The 27,829-nt window shown below is 35.9% G+C and overlaps 1 protein-coding gene and 1 long non-coding RNA gene across 14 annotated transcripts in view; one reads left to right on the top strand and one right to left on the bottom strand.

Annotated features, from left to right (window-relative positions):
* The window catches only part of LOC126859069 (uncharacterized), a 36,066-nt gene extending 9,364 nt beyond the window's left edge, over positions 1-26,702 (top strand). Inside the window, exon 3 of the long non-coding RNA XR_007688751.1 lies at positions 26,578-26,702. This is a non-coding gene — a long non-coding RNA (uncharacterized LOC126859069). The remainder of the gene's footprint in view (positions 1-26,577) is intronic.
* Positions 1-27,829, bottom strand: part of LOC126859014 (disks large 1 tumor suppressor protein) — a 236,832-nt gene that overhangs the window by 171,071 nt on the left and 37,932 nt on the right. For 12 of the 13 annotated variants that reach the window (XM_050609873.1, XM_050609875.1, XM_050609874.1 and 9 more), the window contains exons 3-4: positions 11,221-11,325; positions 4,752-4,919 (exon numbers count right to left, since the gene is read on the bottom strand). In XM_050609873.1, coding sequence (XP_050465830.1) covers positions 4,752-4,919; positions 11,221-11,325 — 273 coding nt within the window. The remainder of the gene's footprint in view (positions 1-4,751; positions 4,920-11,220; positions 11,326-27,829) is intronic. The other variant, XM_050609880.1, reaches the window with a different exon arrangement.

Genomic DNA, 27,829 nt, shown 5'->3' with positions numbered 1-27,829 from the left:
GATTAGATTAGAAGTAACATGGCACGTTAAGTTGATCGTAACACGTATCGTGCAAATTAAACAACACGCGTAGCGATAACGCAATTGTTATTTAATTTTATCGCGCGGTCTACTCGCTCGAATCACGATTTGTCGAATGATTGTAGATTGATTTGCATCCAGCTTGTAATTTAACTTTGCTGGGAGTTTCCGCGAGTTTCCATGAATTTTCCGTGCGTGCGAAGCAATTTTAATTACATCCATACTAAAATAATTTCGAGCATTCGTAGTGAATAATAAATAATGTAAAATCCGCAAATGCAAAAGATTTTCCGTTTAATATTTAATCGAGAGTATAATCCGGTCGATATAGTTAAATGTCAAGGCGAGCAAAATTATGGACAAAATCATGAACTTTGCACACTTGCGCGATAATTGCCGGCGCGCATGATAAAAAATGCGCAGGATTGATCTAAATTGGTTCGCCGCAATAATTATTACAAGACCTGTAATATACTCGAGAGTAATTATGTTCGAGTATTTGAAGTAAATGTCAAGTAAAACCCGACACAATGCAAAAAGTTCATTACACTATAATTTCTGTGACTTACTTACTGTTTAACATGCATGCACATTAACGCGCGCGATTAGTTTTGAGATTATATAATACATATAATTATAGAAAAATTAAATACATTCAACAACGTTTTTCTCTACATATATAATAATTTAAAAAATATTAAAATATTAAATTTTTTATATAGTATAATTTTGTACTTGTTTCTTATCTTAATCCACTTTCACAATATTTTTACATACATTGCGCATGCAATTTGATGAAAATTATTAGCTTGTTATTTATAAAATATTAAAAAGATGTTATAGAAAGATTTTGATAATAACATATTAAAAATTTAGCAAATAATTTTATTCTATATAAAATAATCTAATGTAAATCTCCGACATATCGTTAACTCACAAATTATATTACGCGGGCAATTCAATTCTTCCATAATATGAATTGGAAAGAATAATTAATTGCGGTTCATTATGATAGAAACAAATTTTTATTTTATTCATTATACATCAAAAACGACTTGCTCGTAAATTTTGTAACGTTTCTCGTATCTAAAATAAATGTCTTGGATATCTTTCAAATAATTTTTAAATGCATTACTAAAGTATATTGCTTTATATTTACAGCGGCGTTTCTGAAATAGCTTTTCTCTCCTGTTTTATTCACAAACTTAAAAGATATCGAAAATTCTTCGCGTAGTTCCGATGATTTAAAAATCGGGTCTCGCGCCTGGAGAAAAGTGAAGTTTATCGTCGAACGTTTTGCTGACCGAGAATCGTCCAAGAAAATGGGCAACATCAGAGGTAGTATCTAGGTCGTTCTAGGTCATGCGAAGAATGGTGATTATCCGGTGCTGAACCGTACGTAGAGCAAAAATGTGTTCGACCCTCATCTACCTTAATCTTTTTCACTTCCACATTACATACCTTTTCTCGTATCTAGATCATTTTTTGTTAGACTTTAATGAAAGCTTGCAATTTCGATTCTCGTGTTTTAGCGTTCAGACTTGATGTATCCTCATTTCTCATAATGACACTCGCGAGAGGAAAATTCAATTCTTTGGAATACCCACAGTTCATTTTATGTTCATTTTCTCCGTGTAAACGCAAAAAATTTATTCCTTTCAGATATTTTTCTAAACATTTATTTTATTTTTTATATTAATATAAAACCTACGAAGCTGTTTTATAAAAAAATTATTTTGCATATAAAAAGTCACGATGTGCCTGCGATTTAATAGAAGTTACATCTAGAATATTCCTTCACTTGGCCTAGATCGTCGCAATAAGAGAAGTTCCGGTAAAAAAAAAAAAAAAACAACATCGATAATTTACAAACAACGGAAGCTAGAAAGAAGGAAAAGGCAAATATGCGCAGAGATAGCAAAGAGAAAATGTCACGGAAAATACATTCGTGTTTCGCCATTTACTTGTCGGAAGAAAATAGTATCATCGCGCTGTTCACGTAGCATTGTGTTAGATTAAAGATGATAGAAATGGTAATTTATTGCGCGACATAAATTATGTATAACGTTGAAACGACCCTCCTGATGCGCGACGAGTTTGTAGTTACCTTCGGTATAACCGGTGTCTCTTGCCTTAAGTAGCTGAAACTTGGTTTCTAGCGAGCATTTACAATGCTCGTGCTCTTGTAAGAAATTACCGATTGCTCCTGAACTTGCGGCACAATACGAAGAAGTTTCATTGATCGATTAGATAACTTTAAAAAGGTATTAACGCGCTTCGAAACTTGACTGTAACAAACTTTTGCAAATAATTTAATTTGTAAAAAATATATATAGTGTGCATAAGATTATTACTTTTTGGGTAAATAATTAAAGGAAAAAAATTGATGCATTCTCAATAAATATAAATTTTTACTCTATATTTATATACGTGAAACAATTTGCGTTTACAACAGTGGAAAACACTGTAAGAATTACGAAAACATGCGCTTTGAATACGCGTCTCAATCGCGAAATAACTGTATTCCGAATGCGAGATATAAAATCATTCGATACGAAGTGAGACTAAGAATGCATCGACCACTTGTAGCACGTGTATCTGGTTTATCATTACACTTTTCTCATCGCCAAATCTCATTCAACGGTGCGCGAGAATGCGTTGTACAGACGATTGCAACCGCTTTCGCAAAATGCATTTCTTTTAAAACGCTCTCTTTTAAGCCGTGCGACTTTAATTTGCGGCTGTGACAAATCGCACGTAAATCACCCATTAATCTCGTGGAAATGACTCGTGTTCTTCGACACACATGCATCATCCGTTAAATTATCGCGCGAACGAGAATCTCACATTGTCACGCGTTTGCACAATTTGTGTTTAACGATTCTGCTCAGTTCTCTCAGAGATGGAAAAATGCATCAAAATTCGATACGCATCACGGTTGATTCATGCGATGAATGCAGAATGCCTACAGGGAATTTCAAAGTTTTAGTAAAGTTTTAGTATCAAAGTTTCCGGGGATTGATTTTTATACTTGATCTCTTAGAATGAAAATCTACGATATTTTCGATATTATTTCAATGTCAACAGATAACTTGAAATGAAACATTTTAAATGTATGACATAAAACGTAACGATTCGATGTTTACGATAACTATATTTGGAAATGATACGGGCATTATCACATAAACTCGTATTCTTCTGTAATTAAAACTACGTAATTATCTCTGTGGTCGAGATAGCGGTGACGCGATAAAGCTCGCGCGCACGTTGAATTAATTAACCTAATTCCTGAATTATATTTATATACGATTGAAATTATTATAACCGTGTGCGTTTGCAGAAACTCGATGTATTCATGCATTCGGCTCTCGGCAGCTGGTCAACCTGTCGACGTAATTAAATAAATGCACGGTATAATTAATTTGAATGTGCACTTCACAATTCGTGCCATTTCGCGCCGGACCTACGGCCACGAATAATATTTTGCTCCACATCGGTCCCGTTATCGATCGGTCAACGATAGAAAAACATTACACCTCCGAGAAACGCGATCAATAAACGCCTTTCGGTTTTTCACACCCGAGTATCCAAGGACGTCGAGTTCATTGCGGGGGAGGGGAACATCCTCTCTGTCGTATCTCTTTGTCATAATTCTGCGGTCGAACAGTCCTGTTTTGCGACCGAATCATGCACCTCACCATCGGAATCACCAAGCCGAGTCGCGTCGCGTCGCGTCGCGTTGCGTCGCGTTGCGTTACATGTCCAGCTCCCGGAGCCGACGAGCTGCAAAGTCGCGGCCGAACTGTTTTGTCCACGTGTTGCGGCCAGTCAACGGGGTCAGGGTAATGCAGATGTCGATCTTACCACGTGGTAGACGGTAGCGGGATCGTGCGGTTTTGCGGTGAGTTTCGAGGCGATTTCCTGCCCTCTGTTGAAGGGTGCGGCAAGTTATTTCGAGATAGGGTGCCTCGATTATTCCAATCGAGATTTAAATATCGAAACTACTATGATACAATCATAATTAGATTCCGATAAGTAGGAATAAAAAGTATACAGACTCGAATCAAAATTTCCCCGCTATTCTTACAAGTTTATTCAAGAATTTTATTGATAGAAGTTAAGTTTACTGATAGAATTTTTAGATTGCCAGAATTTATGATCGGATGATTTTTAATTTTAGTTGCATCGATACGCGTAAGCGTAAAGCTGATAGTGCACGCATGAAGTACGAATATAACGTTAGATTCTCTGTACGTTAGCGCATCAGTTAATACACGTAAGTCCTTAACGTTTGTCGGGAATTACGACACTCGGTAACGTGGAAGGTCTGTTCTCCGACCGTTACCAGCCGCATGGAAGCCGCATCTATCGATTTTGCGGTAGAGGCGAGTATCTTCGGGGATGAAACCGTAGGTGGCGAATATTTCGAGCTCGTATACGCATGCGCCAGTCATTGTCCCTGAACGAGCATTGTGCCTTTACTCTGTTATTTTATTCTCCCCCCCATCTTTGTTGCACAGAATTTAAATCTTCAAAGCAACGAATTTAAATGCTCAAGTTACAAAGAAGTTTCTCTTTCTTGCAACATTTTCATATGATTTCTATTCAACCAAAGTTTGCTATTTCTACTTTTCCGCAAACAGTTCGCATCTGTTTGGCATACGATATTAAACCATTAGCTAACTTTCTTTTTTCAATTTTCTTGTATATTTTATTGTAAGTATTCTTACCTTGTTGAGTGCTTCATGGCTGACGTGCTGGATACCGTCAGAATGAAGGATACGGTCGACTGAATTCGGTCTAGGAACTCCATCGAGTTGAGCCGCTTCTTTTAACTGTGGCGGCGAAGGCGGTGGCGGCAATTGTTCCTCCACCCCTGCATTATCGTATCTTGTTTTCTGCAATAAAGAAAAAAAAATAATTTCATTAGTATCTTATATACATCAAATATTAAGAATCCTCGTGAAAATATCAAAAAGGCGTTAGATACAGATTAATATCTCGCAATCATTAGATATTAACTCACATTAGATATTAACTTATAAAAACGCAATTATATAGCTTCTTTTCTTAATTTTTATAATTAATTTTCTTGATATTTATTTGGTTGATGCAAAATTTTGCCCGAAGCAACTTACGTTACTCCAGCAGCATTTGCAAGTATCTCCATCGTTCTCGGAATCACGCGAAATCGCGTTATTAGCGCCGCGATCGTTGAGCAAAACCAATTTTCGATTGCTTCGTCTCGCTCTTCGACGTTTTCGTATTTTGATCGGCACGGCGACCATGTAATCACTGAATCGACGCCTTGAGTGACGTACGATCGACACCCAGTCTATCATCGTGCAAAAACAGTCCGCGCGCGATATTTCGCGAATATATATTTTTCAATGTACACTGTCCATCAAAGTCCACTCGATTTGCCGTTCCGCAAATTTCAAGCAAAATAGAAGGCCTATGTAACGGCCAAAAATGACAAAAAATCAATTCAGACGTATAATTATTCATTGGAAATGCCATTTGCGTTTCATTAATTAAAAAATAAAATTTATTCGAAACACATTATTTAATGCAAATTAAAATATTTCAATATATATATTCAAATATATATTTAATGTATATTCAAATATATATTTTTGCATTACAAATTTAGTTGCCTCGCATTAAAAAATTTTAATATTTAATTTTTATTTTATTATTTAAATTTTTCAAATACGAGAGCAACTCTTTTTCATTAACATTTAAACTTTTATTTTCGGATTTTAGGCTTGGAAATAAATTTTTGTGATTTGTTTAAACTGCACGCCGCTTTTTGTTGAAGCTGCTCGAACGAGTGCTTTCAATCGAGTATCGCGGGCGTGCCCATCGTCGGAGAGATCGATACCAATGGCGAAGAGAACGTCGGGGATATATGTCACGAATCAAATCCCCCTTTTCTCTCGCTTCTCGTGCTTTGAAAGCGTGTCATAAGTATCGGACTGTCTCTATATTCCTCTCCCTCTTGTTCCATCTCCAGCTTTTATTCCCTCGACATAGTCGGCCATTATTGTCGAGTGTATTCAGCAAACGCGAATAAAGGTGACACAATGACGTTGTAATCAAATGCGCATTAATGCCGCGATATAACGGGAGCGTGAAAATAATATTTCAAGTGCTATTCAACAAAGTTATTAATTGCATTAATCAATTCATTAATACGCTTTTAACAATCTTCAAATAAACACTATTATATTATAATTTACAAAAACTATTTTCTTAATCATTGCATAAACAATCTTTCGAGTATATTTTTTCAAGAAAAAGAAAAAAAATATATATATATATATATATATATATATACATATATGTCATTTCAAAAAGAAATTTTTTTTAAATTTTTAATCACTTTTATTTATTCATATATTTAGAACCTATTATTTTTCATTTTGCACTCTGTTTTTAGCCATTGCATCAAAATGTAAAACGTATTTCGTGTGCTTCACATATTAAACATTTGCAGCGAAATGTGCATTCGCATTTTTATTGACGAAAGTCTTGTGCAAAAATAGATACGTTTGGATGCACCATATGGTCGCGCGAACGGGTTTGCGAAGGAAAATTTCAAGAATGATTGAAGCGTTTACAAGCTTCCAAGAATACCAAACACCGCCGCATATTGTTTATGGAGAAACTACGCGTGCGAGAGCGAAATAGTTCAAACTTGGAACTTCAGCAAACAATCTCCATCAACATTCTGTTCCGTGAAAATGCATCCCTTCATAAATCCCCTGATTTGTTACATCATCGTACCATAATTTCTCGCACGATATCGTTCTTCAATGTTGTAGTTTTATTGAACAAGTGTTTTATACGTAACGCATAATCTTTTGTATTTTTAGTGTCGGAAGAAAAATGGATGGAGCTTTTAAAATGACAGGTATTTGAATTTGTTACCGGAAGAGAGATTCACGGATTAATTTTTTTTTTCTTTTTTATACGACAATGTTCTAGGAAGATTATTTCTCACTTCATTTATTTTCTCCTACATTCTTACTGAATCACTCCCGCGCTAACTGTTCCAACAAAAACATGATTGCTCTCATAAGCAAGACCGGTTATTCGTGATCACGCCAATTAATAAATCTTCTCTTCTTTTATTTTGAGAGCCGGAAACTCTAACAAAGTCGATCCGTTTTCAACGGAAATTTCGCTACATACTATATTCCGGTAAATTTAATGTAAATATAAATAAAAATATTTTCTAGTCAACATCATTTTAATATCGCAAATATTTTTAATTTTATAAATATAAAATTTTTTCTTTTTACAAATTTTGAGAAAGGCACAATCACGTTATTTTACTCATTGGATACACTTTCTTTATCACACACTTTCTTTAATATTCCCAAAATTAAAATTAAAATTCTTTTGCGAGAACATTTTTTCAAAAAAAAAAAAAAATAAATAAATAAATAAATAAAATCTAACAGCTACGTGGAAATATTTGTAATTAGCGGTGTTCCGTTTTGGTTCCGGTAACTAAACCGTTGCACTCAATCACGATCGAGCTTCGACGAGTTTTTGGAGAACGTCCGGCGGCGTCGGTACTACCGTAAAAGCGACTTGGCACTGATATCAATAGCGTGTCGATGCTCCGACGAAGGTGTCGCCGTCTAATTCCGAGCGCATCTTCGCGATTGGACGGCAGTTTAAAGGAGGATTCTTTGTTTCGTTGGCCGTTTCAAACTCGAGACAATTCAAGATGATTAATTATAGCCTATTTATGAATTCAATGAGTCGCGCCATTTATTTCATAGTCCTCAACCAACAAACCGTCATTAATTTCATGTTTAAGTGGTCGCCACCTTACGTTAAATGTAATTTTCGCAGACAATAGTTACTACAGTGTCTCTCCATTGTGGGGCTATAACGCCCGGGATCGATGCCTGGAGAAATTGTGTCCGCACATAAGTTCACATTCGGCCTGATTAAACTCTCGCTTAATTAAACTTCACGTGGCAGGACCGCCGACCGACCAATTTCTTGAAATCGTATTTTAAGCAAACAACGATTTACAGCTTTCGGGTTACGCTCCGTTACATATTTTTGTACGATGAGTTTTATCTTCAAAATATAAAATTGTTATCCGTTATACATATACATCACTCATTAAATTTCACAAATTAGATGCGGTAGATATTATAATAAAAATCCACAAAATCATACCTTCTCTCTGATTTCGGATAAAACCATAGCAATATGTATAATAATCGCTGTGGGCGATATCGATATTTTCTAACGAGTTAATTAAAGCGGCGAAAAACAATCCAGAGGTTGATTAAACGATGATCAATAATAAATTTCTGTTAATGGATATTTCTTTTCTATATGCGATAGCAAGTTTCGATCATTAATGGATTAAACAAACATTATGTCATAATTTCTGAAACGCTCCATTCTCGGAAGTTAACCAGGTTATTGTCAAACGGAATGCATTATAATGTAACCGCTCGAAGCTAATCACGCGTGATTCGTGCAGTCGTTTGTAAACGTATAGGTCGCAAAACGGCATTAATAATGACGGCATTTTCGGTATACAAGTTTACAAATTGATACGCCGTTAATTAATCGGCGAATAATGACGATGGCTCCGCGATCAATCAACGGTCAATCTCGCGGCAACAGATTATGAAAGTATAATGCGGGGGAATAGGCTGGCGAACATTAACAAACAACATTTATAAGCGCGTGTGTGATTTATCATTTAACTTGTCGTTTCAATACATCGATGATCAGTGATTCCCGGCTGAGATTGTTCGAACTTACTCGCGTGTACTCACAATATACGAAATATCTTCGCGTTAATTAACCGTCATGCACAGCCATCTATCGCGCAGATCTTTTTATGAACTCCCGCGGCCGTTTCATTTTGTGAATCGGATGTCCATTACGAGCACAATGCTGAGGCACAATGCGACGCCCCGCTGCTTTAGGAAACCTTGGATTTGATAGGAAGAACGTGAGGAGATAATCGAGAACCGCGCGGATCGTGTTCTGAAACGAAGAATTGTACGGCGAGGCCTCGCGTAATAACGACGGCGAAAGGACCAAGGATGGCGGAAAATTAAAGTCTGCCATTGACGTAAAGTAAATTAATTTATATGTTTGTAGTTAAACAAGATAAACCTCTTATTGTTTTCGTTTGAGAGAAGCTCAAGCAGACGAATATTATTTTCCCCTTTAACTTTAAATGCATTAAGCTCCTTGAAAGCAGCAAAAAGACGGCACTTGAGTGTTTCGCAAACAACAACTTGTATGTAAAAATGATAAAAAAGCGGTTATATTTACAGAAAGATATTTCGTATGTGAATCACATTGCTAATCTTAATTAATTAAATTTCTAAAAAATCTGACCATCGATTCATCAAAAAAATTATAGATATCGTTTAAACTCTATTTTTCGACTCTACTTTTTTGTGCGTAATCGTAAATGCGATTGTTATGATAAACTGTAATCGATAAAATTTTGGATTTTTTGCCGAAACATAGAGTTGTAAGCGCACTTACAATTTTTGTCGATAATATATCGATGAAAACATACTGGTATTTTGATAGAATGGTTTTTGATGCAAAGAAGCCACTGAAATGAATTCGTGCCAGTTTGAAAATTATTGGTAGCACCGTTGAAAATGCAATCCATCGAGTATTCATCGAGATTTGCGCATGTACTGCGCTTATTCATCCCGATTTCCGCGGAATGGCGAGACACGATAGATACATGCATTAAATCGACGCTTTTATTCCGTGAAAATCGTTCGTTCGCCGAATGCTACTCGTCGAACAGACAAGTATGGCAGGAACTACGACGCGGCGAATATATAGATTTAAGTGATAATAAAATTTGACGGCCGTGAATTTTTTCAATAACTCGCCGGTTATATGTAAATATACGCAAAATTATACGTGCATGACGGAAGTAAAAATGTTTGAATTAGCCATTTCATATTACACTCGTATCACGTATATAATATTGCGGGTTGATATTATGTTACCATATTTATATGAAACACTATATCCGCGGCTGGGTTTTATTTCAAAATTCAGTTTGCAGCAGATAGAACACACATAGCGGATAGCACACACATTACATCGTCACGTAACATTTTCCGTCGTGTAAACTAGGAAAAATACGATCACAAGGAATATCTCCCGCGTGTCTCTTTCAAACGATTAGGGTCGATGGTAGGTACTTCGCAGTAACCATTCCAATTCAAGACTCTTATGAGAGTTTTAGAAATCCCCCGTTGGACGATCAAAATTAAGCACGTTCGTCTTAGATATATTTCAAAATTTATGCTTAATAAAGATAGTTATATAAGATCATATAAACGTGATTCTTGCTTTTTTTTACCGTTCTACTCAATTATGTAAAGTATGAGTTTGCCTTGGCAAACCTAAACCCTAAAAAAATAAATTATACATGCCTCGAGAATAAAAAAAAAAATTAAAGAATTAAAACGCGTGTCGATTTACAAACATAATACCGATATAATATATCGATATAATTGTTGCGTCTATAAATCTCATTTAAATTTAATTTTGCAATAATTAATGAATTAATATTTCATATAATAATAAAAAAAAAATTTCTTAGAAAAAAAGATTAAAGATTTATTTCTCAAGCGCTTGAAAATTGGATTATCGACAAAGTTTTAAGACTGCTTTGGGATTATAAGTAAATTCTAAGTCGTGCCGCCACGAATCTCTCGAATAAGCGAGTTGGTAAGCTAGAGATCTTCGCTGTACATTCAACTGCAGAAAACAGGCTTACCATCGCGAGCTTATGAGCAATCATTAGCAAACTATACTCTGCGATCAATAATACATAAATTCTATAAGATATAAAAAAAATTATTGCGCGGGTACATACACACATAAATATTAATTAACTCAAATAACGGTGGTTACTTTCTCTGGAAGTGCTTTGGAAGAAAAAAAAGTCTTGCTGAAAATACTGAATGCTTGTGATTAGATTAATAATAAAGATATGATTTCATTAATTGTGTTATGATGGTTGCTACAATGTTATTTCTTGAATCTAGTGAAACAGGTTTTAGTTTGCAGTGACAGTACTTGTCGCGAAAGTGTGCGAAAATGTAAATCTTCGAAACATGTTTCAAAGATTCTCAGTTTACTTTTGCATTTTACACGTTTACGAACCTGAATCTGATTTACATCGGTGCCTGGAACATCGGGACTGGCCGATCTGCGGCCATAAATGTTCGATAGAGTCTGGGTCAACGGCAGAACGGTGGCTGGACCATCCTGAAACGATCACATCATCTGAAAAACATACCGTCGTATCCCGTGTCGACGAGAGGAACGCGCGTTGCCAAACGCGTTTCCGAATGGCCTTTTGAAATCCTCAGAATCCTCGAATTCTAGTTTGAGAAAACGTATTCTTATTCTCGAAAAATTGTGCAACTGTGCGAATACAGCGTAATACGAAAATATTGCTTAGCACACTTGTAATATCGAATTCAAATCTCCGAAATTCTTTTTCAGCTTAGATATATATGACGCAATAATATATCATATCGATTCAAAGTGTTGACAAACAAAATAACATAATTATGAAGATTATAGATCAAATGATGAATAATAAAATAATAGATTTTACTTTTCATCCTCAATCTTTTTTCGTACACCTCTGTGGATTTATTTTATATTTTATTGCCAATTATGAGAAGTGAATCTGTATATCGTGAATTATTCCGAAGTATTTCCGTCTGTCATAACACAACCATAGCGCAGACTGCCCTCAAATAGTAAATACTTGATAACTAGAGTGTCAGGTTTTTTTAACGTGTCGATCCATTTGGAGCGGAATCGATCGCAACGTGATGTACGCGCGCGCTGCCTGGATGCAAGTGCAGGCAGATAAAAGAAGGAAAAAATAAAGTCGCAAACTGTGCAAGGTCAATTACGTGGCTAGGATAAGTTGACTCGACTGTTGTCACGCGAACGGTTGTAGCTTCTCAAACGGAATTATTCATGGCGAACTTTCGATGCGCGCAGGTGCGTTTAACATCCGAGCGTCGTTTTATCTCCACTGACACACAGTCCTGTCTTTATTAAACATGCATCGCGCCTATCCTCTCCGAAATTCGTTTGTTCTTTCGAAACGTTTTTCCAACACGTACCGACGACGACTCACCTCCACGCAGGTCGCGGTTTATTTTATTTTTTTTTTCTTCGCCACAGTGACATCTTTTATTTATAACGAGTTGGGACGGGATAACGAACGCCGCATTCTATTTTAAAATGTAGCACGTGAGGCACTTACAATTTACAACAAAGAGAGCGGCGCAAGGAAATGTTCAAAAGTTAAAAATGTTTCTCGAGAATTTTTAATCGCCAAGTAATAAGTAATAAATGAAACGGATTGCTAATTAAAGCTCTAGTTATATCCTGTATTTACAAAAGAAAAGAATTACAAAGTAAAGACACATTTTATCCGAATTTCAAATAATAAAGGTTTATATTACGGATGTAAAAAAAAAAAAAAAAGAAAACAAGAAGGAAGGTCGGGCATTTTACTCTCGACATTTGAATTCGCTCTGACATCGTGGCGATTGACAAGTTGCGCAACGTTACTTCGACAAGGTGAATATCGTCGAGTGATATTTTTGATATTAATAAACGTCCTGTCCGAGCATCACGCGCGCGTTATAAATAAAACTGCCGAACGTCAGGCGAAAATACACCGTGGCTCATACTCCGTCTCTCAAAGATAGGGCGCGTATCGGATAAAATTGAAAAATAAAGTAGCCCGCGCTAATATTTTATGCTTTCTTTCTCTCTCTCTCTCTCTTTCTCAGATGCATTCTCGTACGTCACGGCGTATATCTCTCCCGATACGAGTAGTTTTACTTTGCCGAGCGAGAATATACTATCTCGCTATCGCATGTCCGTGCGATACTGGCAATCTAAGCACTCTCTTTGGATGCATCAAATGTCGCATATACAACCATCGTATATCTTCCAAATATTTAAAAAAACATCGTAACATCATTCTTACGATGACTCTCTACGCGCAAAGTGCCATATATAATACGACGCTTTTACCTTACAGTTTTACTTATATAATATTTTTCTCTTCTCTTTTATTCGCGATATACGCGAGTCAACTTTTAAAGCGACGCATATTACGGTTCTTAATCTTGCAAAAAATAACTATATCATGTTTTTTTTTTTTTAACGAGTATTAAAATTACAGCGTGAAATTGATTTTACGGACATAATATCTTCTCGCGCATTTTCGTTGTAATAAAATTTTTTCTCTATTTGGATTCGCGCGATTATTTCCCGGATCCCTTGTAACCGGATTAATTTGTTGTTGCCTCGAGTAATGGGAAAATAGCCGGATCCGCAGAGAGATCTCGCGCATAACTTTCGCCCTTTCCCGTTCACGGCCTGAAATTCGTATCTGCCTCGCGAAAGGAACTTATCGAGATTAATTCGCAAACGCGGATGTTCACAGTCGTACTCGTAATTCCGCGACTAACAATAAGTTATAACGTACATAAAGGATAATGCGTGAGCGTGCTCGCTTACCGCAGGCTACTGAGCGCTTTAATTTTATGACATCGCAATGTGTAACAGACTGATAATAGAGAATAATCCTTGGACGATGCATTCTACAACTGAATAATTCAATGATATCGCGCTTTGGCCGATTTCATGAGAATCTATACCATCGATCATTATCGCTGGTCATGTCCTGGAAATTACCGCTAAAAGCTGAGCGTATTTAGCCGAACGGTATGCGAATAATGGTCAGGTGAATATTTCAGAAAGGGTTCGCGCATCAATGTTTACCTCGATGCAATAAATCTTGAACAGAATATTATGCGTCATATTAAATAGTACGAAGCCTGAAAGAATGACCTAAAAATTGCTCGGAAATTTTTTTTCGGAATGACCGCCGATCGCATCGATAGCTGCGGATGTTTTGGGCAATTTATTTACATCTATCTCGCGCGGATTTATTAATTCTTTTTCATATTTAGTTATGATACACAGAACCGTTTATTTTCGGGGCAACTATTTACGTGATTTACATCCGGTATTGGATCTCGTAAGGCGGTGTTTGACTGGCCGCCATGGTGCAAACGTATGTCACGTCTGACCATGACGCGACCATAACTACTGGCGGCCTCGACATATCAAGCTCGACGGTCAAGCGACAACTGCGTGACAACAGTTGATGAGCGAACTGACGGGGTGCATTTACGTGCGAATTATTCCGACACTCTTCACATAAACGTCCACATGATATGCAATTAAAATGCTGCACATCAAGTATTGTGACGAATATTGACGTTGAGAGAATTAGTGAGATGCGTGAACAAAAAATTCAACGAAAATTTAGAATAGCTCAATAAATTCAACACGTTTATATGCGTGGTGTCATTCGTTTCACTATTTATCAGAGATTGTTTAGATATCAATATCCGCAGTATTAGATTCGCCGACGCGAATTAGCAGTTATCATTAATCGTCATAAAAATTAATTATCAATGTAAAGTAAAATTGATTGTTACGAGTGTACAAGGATTCTCATATCGCAGCGCGTAATGAAATTATGATTTACAATAACTATGATCTGTTTGTTCATTTATTCGCGCAGTTTGCAGGTTATTAATGGATCGAACAACAAATTGCGATTGTGAAAATAATTATGCAGATAGCAGTTTCACTCGCACATGCTATATATATATAGATATATATATATATTAGAAATTTATTATTAAAGTTTAAACAATATATTTTAATAATTTTAGAAAAAAATAATTTTTTTGAGCATGTGCGAGTTGAATTGCTATCTGCGTAATTATTTTCACAGTCGCAATTTATTATTCGATCCATTAATAACCTGCGAATTGCGCGAATAAATGAACAAACAGATCATAGTTATTGTAAATCATAATTTCATTACGCGCTGCGATATGAGAATCCTTATATATTTTATATTGATTTTTTCAGACATTCCTAATTCTTGAAAAATTGTATTGTTAATTAAAAAAAAAAGCTAAGAATTTGCAGCAAATTTAGCTCAGTAACAGTAACTCTGTGTATGTGTATGTTTGAAACTTTAATAAAATATACAATCGACTTTAAAAATATATAAAATTAGTTTATACAATAGATACAATTATATTGTTTAAAAAAATAATATTATTGAATATATTTTGGTTGCAACAATCAAGTTCGCAAGTGTGCGATTAAATGATTTTTGTAAATTCGCAAAGAAATATAATAATAGTATGCAAGTGTGCGTCCGATAGTGTATAAGATCGCGCAATACGATTGAAACGGTAACTGCTGGCACCTCTCGTTAGTGAACCCAATCGCGTCTCGATTCGACCGCAAAGCGACAATGGTATCCATTCGCCTTGCCAATACCAACCACGCCGAAAACATCCGCAGAGCCGGTGCGACGCGGAGATGAGAAGGCGACACTTGGACGCGTTTCCAATAATCCACTATCGCTGATTTCACGTCGCCGACGTGTGGAACAGCCACGAAACTTGGAGCGATTCCGCAATGCTATAACGCGTGCAAAGTTTCCACACGAACGCTTCGCGGATCTCTCGCACGTAAAGTCCCCTAATCATACGCGGAGAAGAACGTGATAAGAGAGCTTGCACTTTACATTGCGCGTGTATAAAATTTATGGGCATATGAAAGAGAGAGATAACAACATTTAAGAAAAAGATACAAAAATTGTAAAAAAAATTGAAAGAAATATAAAGACTGTAAGAAGAAAATTAATCGGTATTTTTCCAAGAATGTTCTTTTTGATTCGACATATTTTGTGATATCGATGCACTTCGTGATCGAATGCAGAAAAAAATTCGCGAAACTGTATGTGAGTGCAAGACTTTTCCCTTTAAATTCTGCTCTTTCTACGACGACATAACATCGTGGTTGTTTTCAGTTTTCACGAGGGAGGAAAATAGATACTTCCGGTCTGCGTATTGCTGATTCAAAGCACGTATTCCATTCCTGTAAGGCAATAAGCATATATATATATATATATATATAACTTGGAACTTTACTCGACAACTTTGAGCAGTCACGCGAAAGCATCACGAGTGCATGTTGTTACGACCTAGCTTTGTCTTCCCGGATATCAATAACGCAGATTCAAGACAATCCGCGCGCTTATCGGTCCCAACGTTGCCGCAGGCCCATGGATTATCGCGAGATTTTAAAATGAATACAAACACACGTGCCTTTAAAAAAAGATAACCAACTAATTTGGTATTTCCCACTTCTCTTTGACTAACAATAAGTATAAAATGAAAGAACAATACACTACTGCAAACGAGTTGTGTATACCTTTCCCAACATTTCATAAAGTATCTGCGCATAATTTAATAAAGTTATAGAAATATTTATTGAATATTTTTCTCATTAAAACTGTATTAAAATCAATATCCTGAATTAAATACTTTTGATAAATTTAAAAAATGTTATTTTCACCGACTAATGTATTTCTAAGCAATCCCAATTTTAATTTGACGCACGAATTTTCCACAGAGATTCTCCGCGTAATTCGGAGGGGGAAAAAAAGGGGAGGAGGCGAAAATGTCGCAATAAAAAAAATTTATCCCTGATATTTTTAATTGTATCAAATATTTACAACGCGTGCACAAAAGCAATCGTTCAAGTTATACAGTTATACCGTGTACGTTTTCCAATTCCATGTTCCAAAAATAATAGCCGAGTTACCGCTGAGATATTTTTTAATTTTTTTATTTTAGAGAGAAATATTCGCGCGACCACTAGCTTCATCAATTTTTGCACTTGGAAAAGAATAATATGCGCTCTCTATACAGTGAGCAAAAGTAATCTACGTGACCGTATTTCAAATAATGAACATCTTATAAATGGTATTAAAAGAAAGCAAGAGATGTGAGACAATATCAATTCAATTTCGTTAGCGCAAAATTCTTACAACTCTGTAATTTTTGTTTAATGAAACGAAAACATTCGTTTTGAGAGGACACAAAAGTTTACTCTAAAATATTGTTCTTTCATGTTTGAAAAAAATATAATAAAAAATTTACTTTTTTTTTTTTTATTTTTCAAAACTATATACAAAAAAAATATCTTCACAATCCGGTCTATAATTGTTTTATCTCAAAATAATTTTTCATAAATAAATAATCTGAAAGAATCCAGTGTGATAAAATCTTTATCAGATGCGTTTTAACATTGGATTATTTTATAACTTAAAATACTTTTCAGGATTCTCGATAGAAAACTCTCTTTCATTAGAGAACTCGATTGAAGTTCTTCGTTTTCTACGGAGTTCGATTTCTATGTCGTTCTATGTTCTATCGTCGTGAATATTCCCTATCGTTAGTGTGAGATGAGAGGCTTTATATTTGCCGATCTGGAATGAAAGTCGGATTGGAAAGCTTTCAGAGCCAAAGTCCACCATTCTTTTACAAAAGCTTATCGCTTTTTCTCGATCGTTCGCAAAATAATTTGTATATATTTATTTATGTGTAGTTATATTTATTTTTTCATTGCGTATGTTTCCTTTGTCTCGAGAATAAAATTTAAACAGTTAATTTTATCATCCGCGCAGTAAAGAAAGTATTTTCTTTTTTAAACTCACATACACACACAAGCGAATCAATTAACATAGCTGTTAGATAGATCTGAAGAACTCAAATAATTTCCGATAACTCCATTATGGCCTTTAATAAACAAAAGTTAAAATATTGACTATCGGAAATTAAAAGTCGCACACATTAAAAGCATAACGAAATATAAATAATAAGATAAAACAATGTATAGATAAAATATAATAAGCTAGAATTTCGAATATCATTTTTGCGCATTCTTGCTTTTAACTGCTGGCGTTATCGATACTAGATAAATAACGATAATACACAGATAATAGTCTCCATAAATGGCTATAAATGGACTCGCGAACATTTCGGTTATCTAATACAGAAACGATGGCTGGAATGGGATGATTCTTGGCGCAACTCTGTATGTTCCCGGACGTAACTCGACTATCGTACGACCACATTCGCTTCCCGAGGCGGTGACACGTCGATAGAACACGGCGAAAGTACACGGCTTTACACACCGGCGGGCAACGTGGATACCATCGTTGAAACTAATTTCGTTGGATAGCGGGGTGGAGGGGAGGGGGGGGGAGTTATCGCGCAGTGTCGATGACGCCTCTTAAAAGGGCACTAACAGTTTTATCGCAAGAGATGAAAGGACAACGTTCCAGAAACTGGATGAAATGAAATATCGTTTCTCCACCGCAAAGTCCTGGGACGATTCAGGGATATCGTAATATCGGGATATTGCTCCATTCGTATCATCGCTATTTATTTAACTGTTCCTCACGATGGCGGAACGAAATTACACGTAAGCGTCTCGTCGATCAAATCTCTTATACGTTCGCTCTCGCGAATCGTTTCCGCGTTTAAATGGATAGGGAAATTTTCATGGCAGCAATGCGGATATTATACTCAATGGCTATCGTAATTCTAGGATATTTTTTGCCTGAGATATTCGAATAGAAAGGTATCATCTTTTAAGCTGCAATATTCTAAATTCTTCAAAAAATATCATATTTCTAAATATATATATATATACAAGCAGTCTCAGAAATTTTATAGAAGCTAATTTTTATTTTGCTTGTAGAAACGATATTTTTCAGAGAGAAAGAATGCTGGTTTAAATATAAGAAAATAAAACCCAGAAAATATTTTAATTAAGCAGAACAAATAAGGACAAAAAAATTCTCATTAGCGTAAGGGTGAATGGTATAACGGCAAGTTCTGAACCTCGCCATTAGAAAAAATAAATCACGCTCTTTTTGCAAGCCTCGTATTATTCGAATTCTTTGATAAGCTGTAAAAGAAGATTCGACCGTTGAGGATATCCCGCAGTGCTCAACGATAACAAGGCAGGGGTCTCCGGAAAGTCGCGAAGAACGAGAGAGTGAGAATAAACACGGGAGAAAGAAAGATAAGAAGGAGGAAGGGAGCTAAGGCCATTGAATATGGGGCTTAATAAAAGCACGCATAAATATCGGGAGGTCTAATACCGCCGCGCCCGGCAACCAGCTGGTGGCTGATAATGAGGTCGTTATTTTACGGAATATATATATATGTTACACTCCTCTTCTCTTCTCCCCGCATCACACCCCCGTCGCTTTTCTCCCCTAAGTCGCCGTAATAACTCCCCGCCGGCAATGGAGTGCCGGTCTCTTTTCACGCTGCGTTCCTCCACCGTCGGCGCTCTTAATGATATATACAGCTACCTCGCTATAATTACGTCTTCGTGGGACGCGCCACCATCCTTGCGCTCGAGGCGAGAGGCCTGCAATGGAGCGAAATAATGCGCGCGCGAAAAATGGAAATACTCGAATGCAGCAATTTTGAAGATTGCCGGTTAAAACGTATCAAGCGACGAGAGCATATGATGAAAGAGTTTCTTTCTCCGCGAAATGTGGTAACGTGAAGCGCAAAGAATACATTCCAAGCAGGGATATATTACACTGACGGTTTCTGGTCGTTTCTCAAAGGCAAATTAAATTCTGCTTTTAACGCGAAATTAATTATCGATCTGTCTGTCACTTTTTCAATGTTTTGCATCAAATCTATACGTTTCAGGCACAGCAAGATAAATTCTGTATTTTAAATTGAAGTATTTCCTATGTGAATCAATTGTAAAGTATTTACAAAAAAAAACAAAGTTTTTTAAAATTATGAAGATTATATTTTAAAGATTGTATTAATATTTTAACTTACATCATCGAGAATAGTATCGGGTAGTGTTAACTTTTGAATAGGTTTTGAAAATCACTCATCCTCAACATATCACTATATACAATTGATTGCAATTACATGCACTTGTGTATATGTCTATAATGCTTCCATATATTATATTAATATTTTTATGCAACGAAAGAGATATCTATTCTAAATATGTAAATTTCGAAGTAATAAATCAAATAAATTAGCAGTAACAGTTCCCCATATTACCGTTTAAAATAAACTCTAATATATTTTTTCACAAATTTCAATAGTTTTTCTTAAAATAAAAAAAGTTAATAATTTACATATATAATAAAGAGATTTATTTTAAGTATTACAGAAGATTGACTCACAATTTTCCGATAATTAGAATCACAATATCATTTTCTCACGTCACAAAAAATATTGTGTAAAAGTGGTAGGTAAGAAATATTAGAGAATGACGAATATTAATGATTGAAATTAATGAGCAAAACCGGATTGTCACGAGGTACACGTCTCTTGTCGCTGTGTTCGACTTCCCTCTTAATGATACTTCCTTGCCTCGTGTACTAATTACGCGCTTAGAGCATAATCCCGTGCTCTTTGCATGAGAGACCGAGAATATATATCATGCTAGAAACCACTCGCGTAATACTCGGACAATGTGGAATACTGAAAGCCGATATTAAGCACCAATAATTATAAGAATCAAAATTTCCTTATTACATTTTTAAGTTATTATTATTTAATAAAAATTAACATAATTTTTTATATATTATAATAAAATGTATTATCTGTAAAGACAAGCTTTTAAAAGATAAATATGTAAAATAAATCGTCTATGATTATACATAAAGAGAGATCAATCTTCATCATATAATAAAACATAACAGAAATATTTCTTGTAATTCCGCTAAATTCAAAAAAAAAAAAAAAAAAAAATGCTCGTCTCTTGTATCGAATATTTTCACATCTTACGATGTTAGCGATAAAATATCCTAAATCTCCTACTTATGTAATTAACAATTTAAACTTTTATGGTTTTCGAATTTATATAATACATACAAGTGCTTATCAGTTCAAAAGTATACATTAGAAGAGTCCGCATATTTCTGTTTAGTTCGTAGAAAAGATGTTACGTTTACATATCCGAAAACGTAATTTCATAATTTCCTTAATTGGGAACAACGCACTTACATTCTCATCATTAGCCGAGACTGTAGCGATGCGATGTAACCTACCACGGACGGGCCATGTAATTAACTCTGAGCACTGAATTCCGTAACGCCCGGAACATCGATCTAGATTACAATTGTCGGCGCACTAAGCTTCATTCACAGTGAGACGATATTACGGACGAGTTGATGTACACTGTACTGATTGGCAGTGTCGAAGTAAAGCTCGTATTTGCGACTCGTAGCTCTCTGTTTATCTCTGCCATTGAGACGATCATAAGGAGACATCTAATCCCATCGTTGGATTGCTTCGCGCAATCTTCGTGCAAGCTATGGATATGACAGTTTTGCTGATTATCTCGCCGAATATCTGGAATATTCTACATTTCATCCTTCTTAATATCGATGTCAAGCATATAATAGGGTTTCCGGTTTTGCATTCAAACTACTGTTGTAGAAATTTGTTGGAATTTTTTATAATTAATATTCTCACTTGTAATGTGCCAAAGATAAAAATATTTCATAATATGGAATGAATGCAGTACTCCATACGTGCGCTCTTAACTTGAAAATTCTCGTGATGAAGAGGGTCGAGTTGCGTAACCGCGAAAACGTGAAAAAAAAGCGCACAATTTTGTCGTGACGCGGCTGAAATGCATTTTGGCGATCACGAGGTTGCCCACTAGGCGGATTACAATACCTTTTTCCAAAGTGGCAGTACGACACGACAGGTTTATAGGTTCATCGATCGAACAGGCAACCGCCCGGCGGCTGTAATATAGGCCGGAGATTTAGGACATCAACCTTTACTATACCTCCACTGTGTGCAATACTGGGTGTGACTGAAAATACCCGGTATCAAACACGAGCATTTACTTTCTCAAAAGTCACTTGGTTGATAGCGAAGAGAGTCACGATAAATATTCCTTTAACTTTTGTCATGCGGCAAAGATCGACTTTTTTATGCGTACAGTAAATTATTTTATATAAAATTTTTTACAATTTCGCTTCTTCATTTAAAATTTGTTGACGTAGTCATTAAAGGCGTTCTAATAATAAATTTGCTTCTTGATTTTAGTAATAAATTTCATATTACGAATATAATAAAATCTCTTGTGATTTAAAAAAAAAAAACAAGCAAAACACCGATGTACGTGTACAATAAATAGAAAAATAGATAGAATTTTTTTTATCAACAGACAGATCATAGTTCTAATTAATTAATGTGCGAGTTTGAAACGTAATATCAAATCATGCGTTAGCTCAGCTTTAGATTTCTTTCTAAAATTAAGAATGTCATTTCGTATACCTAATCATAATCAATTTATAATTATTGTCTGCAATTAAGAATCTTGAGTAAAAAATTGGTATTGCGAAATTTTATGTCATATTTCTCGAGGACATCTGAGCAATGTTAGCCTACAAGACACGCTCGGATATGACTTTCGATCATTAATGATGAATAAAGAAGCAAATATGCGTCCTTCCCTCTCTCCTCATCCTTCTACTCCTGGACTGTTACGCCGCCGCATGGGGTACACGATATCGCGATAAAGTTGCCGATGACAAGCTCTTCGAGGCTCTGTACTCTGCCGAGCTCCTGTCACGCCGCTCGTCCTCGTCCGCAAGCTTTGTAAGCTGATGAAAGGAAGTCACGCACCGGCACGTGACCGGATATAGCCGAGCCTCGGCGAAGTGCATTGTTAACACCAGCTCATGCCTGTTTCGCAGCGTCCGGTCTCAAAGCGGGATGTAACTCCTGGCGCCGTGTGCGCGTTTTCCCCTCTTCCCCGCTTGTGTATTCGAGTTTCATCCCCGCGTGTCCGCCTGTGCGCTCGCACGCTTTCGCGTCGCGGTTAGGCGGCCGTACGAGCTCACGTCAAAAGGCCGATCGAACCAATAAATGTTTCGTAACTTCAAGCGTTATATCGTTTCCTAACTGACGGCATGCAATCCGGCGTGCATCGCGGTTTGTAAATAGCATTTAACTTCTCCTTTAGCTGTCTTCGGCTGCTAGCCTTTGATAGCGGAACAGAATCCTGCGCGTTATCGTAAACGAGAAACTTTTGCACGTGAATGAACGAGTGACATGATACAAAATGATTTCGCGATAAATAAAATTGACATTGTAAATTGTCCATGCCAAGCAAATTTTTGAACAATCTTGAACAATAACATGCATAAGAGTTGCAAAAAAATAATGTGTTTTGCAATATCTTTTATCATTTCTGTAAAAAAATATCTTAATCTGATAATAATATATTTCCGCAAAATTTTCATTAATAATTTCGTGAATTGAACGATTCGCGTTCGTGCGACAATTTCGTTGGTATAACCATATATCTAAAAAATAAACTTGAAAAATTTCTTCGACTCATTAACTACGATCGGACGTTCATAGTTGCCGCAACCGCGCGCGTACATCGTGCTCGAGAAGTGCCAATTGGAGCGTTGTTCAATTTCGAAAATCCATTTGCTATCAACGAGAGTGGAAGGCGACGATGGGATAGAACTGCTGAATTCCGGTAATCACTCTGGTAGCTGTGAGTACCATAATCGATTAGTAAGTGGAGTTTAAAGTGCAAAATTTTATTATCCTTTTGAAATCGTAAATACAATCCACGAGCGATTTCGTGATGTGAAACTAAAGGAATGATTACATTTATAATTCATAAAATTAATATCTAACTATATAATTTCATAATAAATTCCTTTATAATTCTCTCAATAGTTTCGAAATGGTGATGCCAAATGCGATATCGCGTGATAGTGGAAATCGGTGTTTAGGACAAGGACATAAACACAGCCACAAGTCATAAAGCTAATGGCGTATCCGAGTGAGTCGCCCGATACACGCGTTGACATATTCAAAGATATTAAATCTGACAGCAGTCCAATGCACCCCCGGACGTTGAAATGCGTGATTCTGGGTTGCGATTAAACCACGCGAATATCTAGTATTCATTGCAATAGCAGGCCGAAATATTTTTGGAGACAAGTGGCGCGAAAAGACAGTGAAATACGAGCGGCGCGGCTATGTCGCTGAATTGCGAGATTTCGATATATCATGTTACCGACCATTTGGTAGCGCGACACACCGCTCCTGTATATTTTGGCCGCAATTTAATAACGCGCCCCATGCGCGAGGTGCGACAGGTCGATATTAAGCGCGACGTTTTGCTTCGCGGGTTTTAGGTCTGCCGAGAAGTCGCTTTATCATAGATCATGAATTCATTACAGTCGCAGGTTATTAAATGCGCGCGGCGAGAATTGAGTAAATTGTTAAAAATATTATAATTGATCGAGGCATCAGCAGCGTTTATGTGAAAAATTAAAAACGAATAATAATATACATTTCAGTAGAAATATATTTTTTATTGAAACAAAATATTTATTCACATATTAATCAATATAATTTCAAAAATATGAAACCGCGTCGCAATTTATGTGAAAATATTTCTTTTTATTTCATTTAAATGGACATTGCACAAACACCGACAAACACTCTATATCGTGTGTGATTTGCTCGGAATATTTTTTTTATCTGAATTAAAACAATTGCATCAATTTTTAAAGATTAATTTAATTAAATCGGAAAATTAAGTCGTTAAATTGAAAAATTTGCAATTGATTAATCTGTCGTTGGAATTTGTACCATAAAAGTCTTATCGAATCGCAGCTCTTCTCCTCGAACGACAATCAAAGTAAGCGCGGTTTCAATCACGAAATTCTGCAAAAGGTCGAAGTCCGCCGGACATCGGATAACGAGATTGGCTGGCCGTGAGCGTGTTCACGGTTTAGAACAGCGGTTACCATCAACGGCGTGGACTTCAAAGCGGAACAAATCCCTTGGAAGTTTCTGCAGAAATACTGAACTGCGGCGCAATTATGCATGAGAACACGGGACACGACTGTTAAGATCTGTTTTTTGCACGCCCATAGATAATAATAAAACAATTTGATTATGAAAGCGATGAGTCAAGATGACTTGCTTTTTCGTAATTCGCCCACACACAAAATAAATATATTACCTCTAAACAATATGTTTTATCATTCATTCGATATTTAAGATGTCTGTAATCATTTTCTATATAGCTCTCTCCTATCAGTTTTCCCATTCGCCTTTCGAATAAAATAAAAAAACAATTTAGAAAAGATGAAATTCGCTGTATATTTCGCGAAGCCAGAAGCAATTGAACGATGATTACTATTCCTTTAATTATACAGCAGCGAGCAATAGCAATTAAAGTGAACACAATCGAATGAAAATGAAATTCAGAATTCGCAGAGTTAATTTTGCCAGGATTAAATTCCGTCATCATAATCAGAAATCTAAGTTCGATTTTGGGACAATTCATCGATTATAATGACGCGCTAAAATATTCTCGCGTCCATAAAATTTATCTTCGGTTTGCGTGTAAGCGATATTTGCATTCATCGTATACATAGATTTGAAATGAAATTCGAAATTTTTAACATTTTTCATTTAATCGTTCTTTACGCATACAATATTTCTGTTGTAATTGTCAACAAAGTCAAATATTTGAAATATTTAATTATTGATTTTCCAGCTAATCGAAGTAAGAGCAAATGTTATGCAAATTCCGCAAAATTTGCATACTTCTATATCTTTTAAGCCATGAGTTTATGAATGTTTGAACGCAGGGCGAAGTTAATTCCGTCGGATTAAGTTATGTTACATTAAGTTATGCTACGATAAGTAGCACCGCAAAACTCTCTTCATAACCAAGATTAATTAACATGAGCAAAGGTAAATGTGCAATAAATTATAAATTATTTTTAAATATCAAACTGTTTAAATTTATAATCTGCCAGAAGTATTTACTGAAAATGTATGTCCGTATAATTCCATAACTGATCATAGTATTAAGTCGCAAGACGCTTTACATTAAAATAAGAAGTCGAAGGTAAAAACTTTAAGTAATTGTGTAAGTCTGTAATTTAACATACAAATGTCAACATCAAGAGATTATACACGAAGTTTATGTTAGGGATATATGCTCTTTGAGTCGGTGGTTATCGATCTGTGAATACAAGGTGGATTAAGGTGTACCATAGTGGGTAATTAGTTTAGTCGGATCGTCAGCCCGCAGTTTCAAGCAGCGTAGTAGCAACTAGCGCACATTTTGCTTGAGACCCACCCTCTTGTCGGGTCATCAATCAGCAACTAAATGCGATATAACCTCCGCTTTTGATCTACAATAGAGGGAAGATGTCCCTTTATGTATTCGTAGCCCTACGCTAAAACGTTACGATGACGCGACATAATCCTCTTACGTCATCCTTCTCCTTCGCGTGATAATCCTGCATCACGAACTATCAATTAACGCGGCAACTTACGTTACGTGTCTAATCTTCTCATTATATCATTTCTCAATAGAGATGTTCAATTCTGTCATATTTTAAAACATACACAATTGCGGATCTAGGATTTTTTGTGATATAAAATATTTATCGCAAAAAGATAAAGCCAGTCGTACGAGGTACGGTATCATCGTCACTACTATCACGTACAATATAATCATAAATCATTCCAGGTAACGAGGCGAATTCCAGCGCAAACTCGCTCGAAAGTTTCAGTACCTCCAGCTAAACGCTTGAATTTCGAAGGATGATTTCTTTTGTCGCGCGAGTTATTCCACGAGGAGAAGCGCTTATCCAAGTTCTCTTGTCACAGTCGAATACTTCGGGCTAGATATACTTTTGGGATGCGTGTACTCATCCAGGAAGAAGTCCTCGAGATACGCTCGAGGGTAGATGTAAAACATCGTCAGGGAACTACTTCTACATGGAATAAGGGAGACTGTTGATGTCTCTACTGGAAGAAGTTCTTCAGTCAATTTCTTCTTCTTTCCGTTTTCTCTTTTTTTACCTTTATCCTTATTCTTATTCAAAATTATCTTTAATACGAGAATAATGCAAAAAAATATTTTATTTTTCAATGTTAATTCAAACAATGAAAAATATAATACATTTCGCTTTATTATATAATTCACATTGAAAAAAAAATAATATAAAATTTGATTGTCACATCAAAACACATGCATACAATTTAGCTTCTCTAAAAATTTAATTAATGCAACATATATATATATTATTTAGATTTATATCATCTGTCTTTATTATGCATCCAGGATTATCGGATTTAATATTCGAAATTTGTCCGAATGATCATCACTCGAACGTGTTCCGAGTTAACTATCAAGCAAAGTTTCCAAAACGGTAGGTGAACTTGGTATAACGTCTTTACGGGATTAATGCGGCAACGGCGTAATGCGTGTCATTGTTAAACTATTCCGCACGAACTAGCTAACTCGAGGAACGGCTAATCAGATTGAAATTCAACCGGAGATAATATTGTATGGTCTCCAAGTTAACTCTAATTTAAGCCTTTCAACGGAGTTTCATCGAGCGCAAAGCGCCTCTCGAAACTCATGAAATCGCGCGTTGAATTAGTCGACAACTTTTTTATTTGTGTAAACAAACCGCAGTCAAAAATATTCATTTAATAAAGAAACAGCGACAGTTCATTGAAACGCAAATACACAAGTGATATTATTATTATAACCAGATAAATAATATGTGGAAGCACAAAATAAAATTAATAATTTTATTAATTAAATAATTTAAATTAATTTTCGAATAATTTTCAAAGCAAAAGGGAGATAATCTCGTTCATTTATCATCAGATCGAAACACCTCCAAAGTTCTCTTGGAGCTACCTTCCATTTTCCAGCAATATCCAGATAGCAGCAAGTATTCTCGATATCTGCGACAAGCGCAATTTGC

The sequence above is a fragment of the Cataglyphis hispanica genome, chromosome 2 (assembly GCF_021464435.1).
Source record: "Cataglyphis hispanica isolate Lineage 1 chromosome 2, ULB_Chis1_1.0, whole genome shotgun sequence".
In the NCBI taxonomy this organism is placed as follows: Eukaryota; Metazoa; Arthropoda; class Insecta; order Hymenoptera; family Formicidae; genus Cataglyphis; species Cataglyphis hispanica.
This window is presented reverse-complemented; position numbering and strand designations above follow the sequence as displayed.